The sequence below is a fragment of the Psittacula echo genome (genome assembly GCF_963264785.1).
Source record: "Psittacula echo genome assembly, chromosome: 2".
In the NCBI taxonomy this organism is placed as follows: domain Eukaryota; kingdom Metazoa; phylum Chordata; class Aves; order Psittaciformes; family Psittacidae; genus Psittacula; species Psittacula echo.
The window spans coordinates 155,633,848-155,645,984 of record NC_137737.1 but is presented as its reverse complement, the minus strand read 5'-3'; the positions used below and the strand labels follow the sequence as shown (position 1 = coordinate 155,645,984).

General features: G+C 38.0%; 1 protein-coding gene across 1 annotated transcript in view; it reads left to right on the top strand.

Moving 5' to 3' along the window:
* FAM135B (family with sequence similarity 135 member B) overlaps nt 1-12,137 on the top strand; it is a gene marked incomplete at both ends in the record, with an annotated part of 143,919 nt that overhangs the window by 21,434 nt on the left and 110,348 nt on the right. The window contains one exon of the mRNA XM_080610716.1: nt 4,698-4,777. Within this exon, the coding sequence (XP_080466842.1) occupies nt 4,698-4,777 (80 nt within the window). The remainder of the gene's footprint in view (nt 1-4,697; nt 4,778-12,137) is intronic.

Here is a 12,137-nt window from a genome sequence, read left to right as displayed (position 1 = left end):
ATAGCTTGTTTGTTTTGGAGGCAATATCTCATCTATCATTAATGTCAGTCCCATAAAATATCAGGTAGTCCTTTCCTGCACATATGTGGTGGAGAACCTCCTGTAACTATTTTGATGGCTTTTGCTATGTTTACCTCCACCTGATTTTCTAGTGCTAGGCATAGATTTTGACCTCCAGCTCCTGTTTCTGTTCTTTGTAGTTTTTCTCTTCATGCCTCATATCATTTTGGAGAGGTTCAATCAGCTGGACAGATATAAAGCCCCTGTCTGTAAGATTTCTTCCCAAGCCTGAAATACAAACAGCAGCTACTTATACAAAGAGGGAGAAGCCATATCTGTGCATTGCCTCCACCCAGACAACCTCAAGGCTCTGCTGATGTAATGTCCACACATCAAATATTCCACTCAGGTAAGAACAGGCCATGGAGACTCTGAGAGAGCTCCAGCCACTAAACTGATCCCTCTTTTGTTTGGGTGGATTAGAACAGGCTGATAAGCATAATCAGCATATGAGGCTACTTCCTAGTGAGAGTATTTAAAGCCAGCTGGAGAAAATTTGCTTCATCCTGAGGAAAACCAGAAGCACTGTACCTGTTGTTTCTCAGCATGTTATATGCTGTTCCTAGTCCAGACAGTACCTAACTATAACAAAATGAGTGGTCTTAGCATGTCAGAACTATTTTCCATCTACTGCCCTGTTAGCAGGGACTGAGCACAGTAATCAGTTATACAACAACATGGATTATTTTAGAGGTACTGACATAAAGAGTGTTTTATTTGTTGTTTCTGCTTGTATTAACCTGGTTCTCTTTTGCATCTTGGTCTCACTATTACTAATATAGGCATAACCGAAAGGTGTGTAGGGCAATGGGGTGGAGAATAAAAGTTATTTATCTATTCTTTATCTATTCATCATTTGCTGCTGAAAAAAAGAATGGGATTCTGTGTCTTACAGCAGCCTGTATTTTGGTCAGAAAAAGCCTCCTCACAATGCACAAACTATTGTGAAGTAACATCCAGCTTCACAGTGTGAATGCTTAGGCATAAGTCACTGTTATGAAGTTCCTCCCTGTCTGCAGAGACTCAGAGGAAGCTCTGGGCAGAAATGGATGATATTTGTCCATCTTATGACTTAATACTGAAATGTGGTGTAAAAATAGGAAAATAAAAAGAAGCCCAACAGTTAATGGGTTTTATTCAGTTTCCTGTATGGAGGTTATTTATTTTAACTGGACAAGAGGTCTGGTGAAACTCACTTGAGGATGTCTTTAGCTCCTTTGGAGCGGTTGTTACTGTTTTGTCTGAAGCTGGCATTGAAAAATGACTTGTTCTCAAAGATTTTCAGGGAAAATATTTGATTTAAAAAGGAATAAACTGATTAACCGTGAGCATTTCCATTTCTATTTAATTTTTAATATGTTTGGATTCGAGCCTGTGATACTTTTACTCCCTGTGTGTTAATTTCCATGAAGTCACTGGCATTGGGGTCTTTGATCTGAGATCCTGTGTTACTGTCTTTTTCTGCCATTCATCTAATTGACCAAAAGTGTCACTACCTTGATGTGCAAGGAATTGCAATGTGTACATATGCACAATTGCACAAATCTTGAATATTCAAAAGCCTCTTATGTCTTCTGGGCATAGGACCGTTCTCTGAATTCTTTGTTTAGGAAGAATGTATCTAATTCCAAATTGCTTTAATTGCAAATTATGTTATCAAGGTCAAACCTTTTGGCATCAGGTGCCAAATAATATGCAATAAATAATTTATTAGCAACTGATACATGCCATGCTTTTTATTAAGAGTGAAAACAACTTTGGTTGCCTATGAAATATGAGTAGCTTTTTCTGGCTGTATTCCTTAGTACTGCAGACCTTCCTAGTCTCCAGATTCTCTTTACATTTGAAACTTCAATCTTAGATTTTAACTGTAATCTGAGTGTTCCTTAGGTTTCTATGGCTTTTCTATGTAGTTTTTATTTTGGGCAGTTAAACTTATTGGGTATGCAGGAAGATGTCTACTTATGACTTACAGGATATCTCTGACATTCAAATTAAGGGGAGGAACAGGAAAAGGTTAAAATAAGATGACCTAGCTCCTTAATGTTATTACAGCGAGTACATTTTGCAAAGGAAATAATAGAAGAGTGGAAATAACCTTGTTATGAAGCCACTAGGATTGAGGTATCTTCACATGTTTTTGATATCCAAGGCTGTACTGTAGTCAGCAGTTCTAGTGTGAACAGTGAATGAAGCCAAGGTCTGCTCAGGCTCCTCTCTTAGGACCTGAATGTCTCTAAGTCTACTGAGAGTTTTGATTATACAGCCATTGAAACTGGCACCTTAGGCACCTGTGTGTAGTCTCCTCAGCTTTAGGTGACTTAATCTGGAGCACCAGCCAAGCCACTGGGAATCCTTTTCTTAATGGAAGTATTTAGGGCTGCTTGAGATGCTTCTGAACATGAGACACATGATGAGGGAAGGCAGACATTATCATAGCGTAGCAATAGATAGTCATTTGGTTATTTCCCGGAGAAGCTGCAGCCTGTGGAAGGTTCCACATTGAAGCAGGGAATACGTAAGGAGCATGGAGTGGCAGAGGGACTGTTATGGAATGACAGTTAATTCCCATCCCCATTCCCCTGTGCTGCTTGGGAAGAGAGGAGTTAGAAAGAGTTAAAGTGAGCCTGGGAAGAAGGGGGTGATGTGTGGGGAGCTGTTGTTTCAGTGTTTGATTTTGTTTCTTTCTACACAGCTGTGAATAAATGACATTAATTTTCCCTAAGTTGAGTCTTTTTTTGCCTGTGATAGTAACTGGTGAGTGACCTCCCTGCTTTTATCTCATTCTATTTTTCATCCTATTTTCTCCAACTGTCCTATTGATAAGGGGGAGTGAGAGACCACGTGAGTGGGAATTTAGCCCTTAGTCCACTACAATCTTATACAGAAAATCTGAAAGAGGTAACCAAACAATTATAAGTCTAGTGGAATGGGCATGTAATAAAACACATCTGCATACTGAGTGTCCCATTACACTACTGTGGCAATCATGTAATTCCACATTACTGTTATTTGGAAAAGTTTCTCCTGTATGCATAGTCCAAATAGGTACTTTTGACAGTTAAAAAATTGCATTTCACATAACTGTAATGGAAATACAAAGGGTCTTAAAGGCATAATTCTTGCCTTACTCTGGAATAAATCAAGGGCAATTGCACTAATTAAAAGCTAATAGTGCAAGGATGGCATAAGGCAGAGAAAAATCAGGCAGTTCAGGTTTAATTGCTGTTATTTTTAACTAGGTACTGTGCTTCTTTCATTTTCTTCTGTGCAAATTAGTACATAACTGGAGCGTTTTCGTGCTTAAGTTCTCACCTAAAAAAGATACCTAAAAATGTCAGAGCTCGTGGTGGAATTATATCCAACTTGGCAAGGATCTACCAGTTGGAGTAGGTAGGGTAACGTGAGCTTTCAGCTGTGAAGGACCTTGGTGCAATTTGCTCTGAAGTGTTTTTTCTTTCTTGCCATCAACCCCCTTTCTTCAGCTTTTAACCTAGCAGACACAGAGATTTGGTTTATCCACTGTTACATCCCTAGCAAAGGTATTATTGGGAACTGTAACCTGTATGACCTGTTGTTTATATACAACTGTTGTTCACAGAAAACTGGATGTTTTGACTGTTCATTTCCACAACACAGTTGTGGTCCTCTAAGGAAATAATTCTATGAAAGTGTCTTCATGTCTTTAGGTGTTAAGTAGATATTAACAGTTATAATTTAACCTTTATTATTGTATTTAGACTCTTAAACACAAATCAGGCCAAAAATACCTGTAAACACTAGCGAGATATGAGGAATTTATCAACAAATAGACCAAAGCATAGGAGGGGAAATGCAGCAAAAGGAGAAACAACACCAACGTGGTGTCAGAGCAGGTCGGCGGGAGATCTGCAAACAGGGAGAGGTATCCTGAGCTACAGTGTAGTGGATTAGGTACTGTACTGTGCACTGCTTCCTATTCCTCATTCATGAAAGTAGTGATGAAGGAAGACTGGAATGAGTTTTATTACTCTGTTTAGACTGAGCTCATAATTGCAAATGTTTTAAAGTAACCTGCACTACATACGGCCAGTAAAATTGCTGGTGTTTCCTTTTTCTGTCTTCCTTCACCTAACATAGTGATCACCGATGGGATAACAAATAACTAGAATTCAGCTGGTTTAGATATGATTAATGCTAACATTTTCATGATATGGTAGCCTCAAGAGGGAACAGCAGAATGATAATCACTATGTACAAATTGAATTTTCCTAGATATGAGGAAGCACATATCTTGTTTTCCCACAAAAGTTTCCTCTTTGTTTTTTCCACTTGTCTGATTTCAATGCCTTTTACTGTAGATATTTCTCTACATTTCTTTTCCCTACATGGATCCGAGAGCTTTTCACAGTCTTTCCTCATTAGTTACACATCAGGCCCTTGTGTCCCCTCTGCCTGCTGTGAAAATGGGAGGGGCCTGATTAAAATCAGTGTAAACTCTAGTTAAAACTAAAAAGCAAGAAACTCGTATTTCTGAGCCTCTCCATTCTCTTGAGCACTCCTGTTTGAGTGCAATTGCCCAGGATGTGGTCTTACAGAATTTTGGGTTGAATCAAGTGGTCACCTATGACATATAATGCTTAATTCTTTCTCCCCAGGTATTACCAGATAAGAGCTGGACTGAAGATCCCATCCAGGCTTCCCCACAGGCTGTTTGCTACGATTGCAGGACAGACAGGTAAGCAGGTCCCAGAGAGATGTGACATGACTGGAGGCAGGGCAGCATGGAGGAGTGTGTGTGGAGAACACATGAGCCTGGATTTGGATCCAAAATTGAATTTCCCTAATAATTGGTAGCTATTCAGCTCTCTGTTCTGGTATGGGTTTAGGCTTCGAGTTTTGGTGCTTGTGTCCACCAGAAAAACAGAGCAAATTCTGTTTTATCTGCAAGCAGTCCCTCTTGTATGTGGCTTTCCTCACGGACAATGGAAAGAGTTGGTTTACTATTCTAAGTGATTTCCAGTTGAAAATTGTTTCAGTGTGTTGTGGGTTGACCCTTGTTGGATGCCCGCAGCTCACCAAAGCTGCTTTGTCACTCTCCCTCTTCATATGGACAGGGGACAAAAAATATAACGGGAGAGTCTTCACCCTGGGCTTCAGGGGAATCTCTGCTCCAGTGCCTGGAGCACCTCCTGCCCTCCTTCTACAGTGACCTTAGTGTCTGTAGGGCTGCTCCTCTCACATATTCTCACTCCTTTCTCCTGGCTGCTGTTGCACAGCAGTTTCCCCACTTCTTAAATATGTACCCCAGAGGCACTACCACCATCACTGATGGGCTTAGACTTGACCATAAGTGGATCCTTCTTGGAGCCGGCTTGTGTTGGATCCACTGGATATGGGGGAAGCTTCTGGCAGTTTCTCATAGAAGAAACCCCTGCAACCTCCCTTCTACCAAAAGCTTGCCACACAAACCCAAGACACAAATCAACAACAGCCTTTAGAGAACAACTTCAAGAGTCCTTTTGACTCAATATTATGCATAGAAGAAATATCAATGTAGTGCAGGATTAACGAGTTCCTGGGTTTTGGGGATTTTAATTCTTAAATTTGAGAATTTTCCAGTTTAATATTATTCTGTGGATTACAGGTTCTTAAGTAAAATGTACTTTTCAGTCTGGAAGTCTAGTTCAATGAAAATACATTCTAATACAAAGATATGTTTAAATGCAAAATGATTGGAATAATTATAGTATAAAATGCAAAAATTTGTACAAAAATATAAAGAAATCACCTGAAAAGATTTCTCAGACTTAGAATGTGAATAAAGAAATATCTTTGGGTAATAAATACATAATGTAGTCCAGGTTTGGAAAACCTCTTAGTATGAAAATCCCCAGAGCAGAAAGAAAACTATTTTTCATCACCTTCCAGTATAATTCGCCCTTGGCATACCCAGAATCCCCTGGAGTTCCTTTGCTCTCTGGAAATGTCCTCAAATTACAGTAGTTTCTGGCATAGCTAGTCTTGAACTAATGGAATACTCTCAGTATGAAGATAGCTACAATTCTACTTTCTATGGGTAGAAACCCCTCAAGACCATGCAGTAAAACCCCCTAAACTATTCATATTCTGCATTGAACCAGGCATGGCTGCATTATTTAAGGAAGAAACTCAATGACTTTCTGTATGTACTTTTCATTCAGATTAGTATTTTCTTAAGTGTCTCTTCTTCTTTCACCCCTGTTAGAAGCAAGTCGTAAAAGCATGGGCAGGAGAGAGACAAGACAGGCTATGTGGTTACAGGATTAGCAACTGACTTTCATAGTGCTAATGCAATCCAGACTCGAGTCTAATAGCTTTATAAGGCATCAAGACGGGGGTATTTAAGCTGTTAAGGGTTTAAACAGTTTTTCCTTGGCTATCTTCACAAGTACTTCCTAATTGATTTCATAGGTCTACAAGAGTCGTTTAATGGGTCTGAACTTGAAGGCAAACAGGCCATAATGTTCTTTTCGTTCTCATGCCACTGATCTCTCTCAGTATGGAGATAGCTGGGATGGAACTAATTAAATTGTTGTGTACGTTTCAGTAGGACACGCCTATTAAAGTAGTATTACAACAAAACAAGGGTGTTATAAAATCATGAATAAACTCCTTGGCAATGAGAATGAATGCAAAATAGGTGGGATTCATGAGTTAGGATTAAAGGAAATATTTTTAATATTTTCCTTATCAGGATCATAGGGTTCATCTATAAGAACTGGAAGATATTTTGAAAACAATTATGTAATTTTATAAAGTAATATCTGTGAATATAGACAGTAATAAAATATATAAAATATGGAAACATATAAAATAGAGAAGAGGTAGAATTCATCTTCCAGTGCATGTGGCCTTTTCTTTTTATTAAATATTGCAGGATTTATGATAAACCCATGGGAACTGACAGCATTAGCAATGTTTGCTTCCTACTAGATGCTTTCAGCAACAGAGACTAAACCCCATGTATTCTACTGGTGGTTGTCAGCCAAATCTGTCCAGCAAAGACTCCATCTATGGTGCAGGACCAACAGGGTATACAGGAGGCCTTGACAACCTACTACAGGGTCCACATGTTGGCCGTATTCTATCTACATTGTGGGAAGAGAATGGACTATGTGCTACAGTTGAAGCAAAAGGAAGATGTCCTGGAGCCCAGTAGCTCCTCTGATTTGGTCACTTAGTTCATCAAGGCTGCATATTAGCTTATATTGAGTGAGGTTGCATGAACATATGTATGCTGTACATATGTACACACATATATATATTCATAAAAATATATACATTTCATTCATACTACTACACATTTTTAGCAAGGTAGCTTTCCTAAAGACTTTCTCAACAATGAAAAGAAGAGAAAGAATGAGGCTTGTCCTGCGAAGTCTTTAATTGCCCTCATTCAGGTTTTAAACCCCCCATGAAATTCAGCTTCCTGTCTTTGAATAGATACCATGACTGATGCAGTCTGCTTTTGGGTCATAAAGAAAAAATGATGCTCTCCACTTGTTCTTGTGCATCTTGTAACGTCACATACTTCATTTGCCTCAGCATCGGTTCTTCAGGGCTGAGCTAATGCAGACATATCTTAAAGCTAAACTCCAGCAAGGTCTTCCTGAGTGAATTTATGGGACTTTTACATATGCCACCACATGATGGTGTCCACCTGCAGCATACAGTGGGCTAAATATATATGACTTAAGCACAAACAGCTAAAGGAACAGGGAAAGAGAATATGCCACCTCACAGTTGCACATTTGTGTAACTATCTCCTTAGCTGAGTTATTTTATTATCCACTAAGTGCCTTCAGTAAGTTTTCAGGTTTCAGATCTCCTATATTTTGGGAATATATTTAGAATTCATAGAAGTTATGATTCATAATTTTCCAGGTTATAGATACTAGATAAAAGAGTTCAGGAGCTTAAAAACATATCTTTAAAACATTTTTGTTTTAAAGTTAGCCCATTGATTAAAAGTCATTGATTAAAAAAATGCAAGAATAACGCTGGTCAGAAATAGTTAGGATTAGCTATTTTAACTTGATTTCCTACCCCTTCTGAAAGAATGAAGAATGGTGGAGACCAGGAGAGCAGTATAAATGAGAATTACTTAAAGAAGATTGTATGCATGAGATAAATCTTAGCAGTGTATCTATGAAGAATATGAGAGTAGATTATACTATTGAAGATGCCAGCTAAATCAAATCTCTGGAAAAGTACACATTTTCATTTCCTCTGCAGTGTTTTGCACTAGTCTACGCACCTCCTGGAAGCATTGCTGCTGAGACAGAATTATTCTTTATTAGTGGATGTTGCAGTCAGGTTTTTTTTAAACATTCTGGTTTTAGACCCACTATGCCTCATTCTCACATCCTGCAACCATGGAAAGCTGCTTGCCCATCTGCTTGCCTAGCTGTTTACCTTACAGGCCAAGGAAACTGTTTTGGTGGTGAACATTAACAAAAGAAATTACTTAGGACTTTGATTTGTGTTCAGATTTCCTTTGTTCCTCCCGTCCAGATGTACCACATTGTCAGTTTGCAAAACTTTTCAAATAGGCAAGTATTTCTGAAAACTTGGCCTGAAAATCTTATTGCAAGCAATATGAAGTATTTAAGAAGAAATATCACCTGCCAGTTTACTCCTTATTAGATTGTAGCAGTGCTCCGTCTCATTCTAGTCAATTAAATTGTGTTATTGTCTAAAAGTACAGAAAACCAATGACAGCTGAGGAATGCAGATCTTCGTTACTATATCTCGTATAAGTCCGGGGAGATAAGATGCAATATGTGTTTCTGACAAGTCAAGAAAAGGTACCCATGACTGACATTACACATTAACTCTTTTGACTGGTGATGTAGAGGTGCTTCATGTACACATAGTTTGATGCTTTTTCATAAAATGGAATTATTTGACATTAGGTGACAAGAAAAAAATAGCATAATTTAAATTGTGACATAGGAAAGTAGGAAAAAACAAAGAACAACGCAGTGTTCTGTCTTCTTCTATAAATTAAATGTTGATCTGTGGCTACCTTGCACCTAAGACCTAATTTAAGGGGCTATTTATATTTCTGATATGTGCCTTAACGGTTTGTGCTTGTTTTTAATAAATAATTAGTGATTCTAGTCCCTATTAGGAAGTGTTTCAATATCTCAAAGAAGTTCCTGGTGAAGGAATTCTACTAAGATTATTCAAGAAAAACCTTTTCTTGTAAATGGATTCTTGATTTAGTCAAAACAAGCATTTGCAGTTAGTTGCTCACTAGAGCAAGAAGAAACAGACCCATACTGGTGGAACAGTACAAAATTGCAGTCATCAGTTTCAATAACTTTTTGAAAGGCAATTTCTGCCTCCATTAATTGAGGACAAGTTTACTGCTTTTGAAGTATGAGAAAAGGGGGGAAGGGGAGAGATTCATGCTTTAACAAACCCATGAGTTTGTTTTAAAAGATTATTAAAGTAATCTGAAAATAAACATGCATTTTATATATAAAATAAAACATACATGACAAATACAAATTATACCTAGAGAGGACCTTACTGTGAGAGAAGTTATTTTAGAGATGAGTTGTCTTAGGAAACCTCATTAGCTGTGAGATCATACAAGATGGCCAGGCATTTTAAGAATTGTTAATCCACAATTTAAGTATTCTTTCTTGGAATACCTATTCTATGATATTCCAAGAGAGAAGAAGAATGAAACCAAAGAAAAAGATGAAAAGCAGTAAACCGAAGATATCTCTGACTGATGTGCTACCTCTGTATGAATGTCCCAGTCCTATTCCAGTCAAGACTTTTTCATAGGCTGAAGGAATGGAAGCTGAAAATATGTATTTGTGGCTGGGAGGTTTTCCATTGCAGACCCTGAACTATGCAGGACACCTTTGTTTCTCCCCTCCAGAATCTTGGGCAGACCATGCAGATGGAAGTGGGGTAAGCAACAGTTTTGGAGATGCAGAGCAGCATCTCAGCTCAAAATTGAGACCTTGTCAGTGGAGGAGGCAAGAACTATGAAGGGTCTGTACACACCAACACGTGCCACAAGTCTCTTCCTCTAGGCAGTGAGTCTGAGACACTAAACTTTGTCATCAGTGGCCACCTGAAGGCCTGGCAGAAACAGAGTCCAGTTGTTCAGAAGCTGTGCGCCAACACGGTATTTCTGCTGTTTGAGGCCAAGAATGGCCTTCAGCTCTGTAGTTAAATAGGGCATACAGCTTTTTCAGACCTGTCATTCCAGTTTGGTTTGGCCTTCACAGAGCTCTCTTCTTTTACAAGTTTATTTACATGTCTTTAATTTCCCCACACAGTGATCCTTGCTGCCTTCAGTCTAATGTACAGTTCAGTCTTGTAATTTACACTAATTCAGCAGGCAGATTGCATCCAGACAACTGTTTCCTCCTGCCCTGCACTGATGAAAAAATATGTGGTGTCCTACCGTGATGTTCCATACTTTACTCAGGCAATTCTCTCATCTGAATTAGTCTTTGGAGTAAATATACAGTGTCAGCTACAGAGTTAGGTAACAAAACAAATGGATATTTGCTCACTTAAGTTTCCAAAGCACAGGATCATTTTCAGACATGAATTCTCTAACTGAGCAAGGTTTTTAGGGAACTGGTAATGAATTTGGAAACAAAAATAAACATTAAAAAAACCATAGATTATGTTTATTTTGACAAAACATTATGTATTTGAGAAAGCAAAGACAAAACTTACTGCTGGTCTGAAGTGGGGTAGCTATTCCATCATCTCCTATTTCAGTATGTATGAGAAATGATCATTAGCTTATAGAGCAATACAATGAAAAGAGACTGCATTTATGTTAGGGTCTTTCATACAAGGAAATTAATAGGACATCTTGCTTTTTATCATCACTGAATCTATGTATTGGTGAAGAGGCAGTTTTATGTAGTTCTTTCCATGAGGCTAGCTCAAAATGTCAAAAGGCAAGGTTAAGATAAAGGATTCATCTCAAAAATGTGCAGCTTTAATCAAAAGTCAAGCTGAGAGAGAAAACATTTCTGAACTTTGTCTTCTTTAGAATTTATTTAAACTAAATATAACATCTGCATTTATTCTAAATATGTATATGCTAAACATAGTATTTCAAAACTAAACCAAGTCTCTTCAAACATTTAAATAGGAAAATGATGAGGCATTGAAAGAATCTGTGCCTAAAAAAAATGTTGTGTTTGCACTTTCAAAGCAGGCTGATTTTAGCTCAATTGTAAAAATGGAGTGTCTGCATGAGTATTCCTTTGCTAAAGAATGTGTATTTTTCAGACTTCAGCAACCAAGTTTTCAAGCCTTCTAAAAAGCAGGTATAGAACTCAGTGCATGTAGATAAATGTGGCAAGTTCAGCCCTGGTTCATTGCTTTTAGAGTCTACATTTTCAGAAGTCACTGATTATTTGTATTGCTTCAGTCTTTTTTTTTTTTTTTTTATCCTTTTTCTTATTTTCTTTAGGCTGAAACACTAAAATTTCAGTAGAAAGATACTTCTGAAACTGGGATGTCAAAATGGGCTAACTAAATAACCTAACACAGCTTCAAATCTGCAATAAGTTACAATATTTCTTGTTCACTGAGCGCCAAAAAAGGTGCAGTTGCATTAAAAAATGTATAGCTTGTGACAAATCGTTAAAATCTTTACAGTCAGCTGTTAGAACTAGTATATATCGATTTTGGATAGAACTCAAGAGACAAAACCACAGAATGTACTCATAATTCCATGCATGAGACAACCCTGTTTTACCAGCAAAGCTCTTTCAGTCTGTCATCAGACTGGAATAGGTTTACCTTAGCAGTTTATGGGACTTATAAATTCCTGTGAGCTTCAAGTACCTGTAGGTATGGAAGTGCTAAGACTGAATAACAGGTATATTGTCTTTCTACAGATATAACAGATAAGCCTGAAACTTTGTCCTGCATCTCCTGAATTCACTGTGAACTTGGGAGAGTAACATGTGTAACTGACAGCCGTAATAACCTCATATCCCCTCTGGGTAGCAGAGGGAATACAACATACAGAATAGACGTCTATAAAAATACCAGAAAAC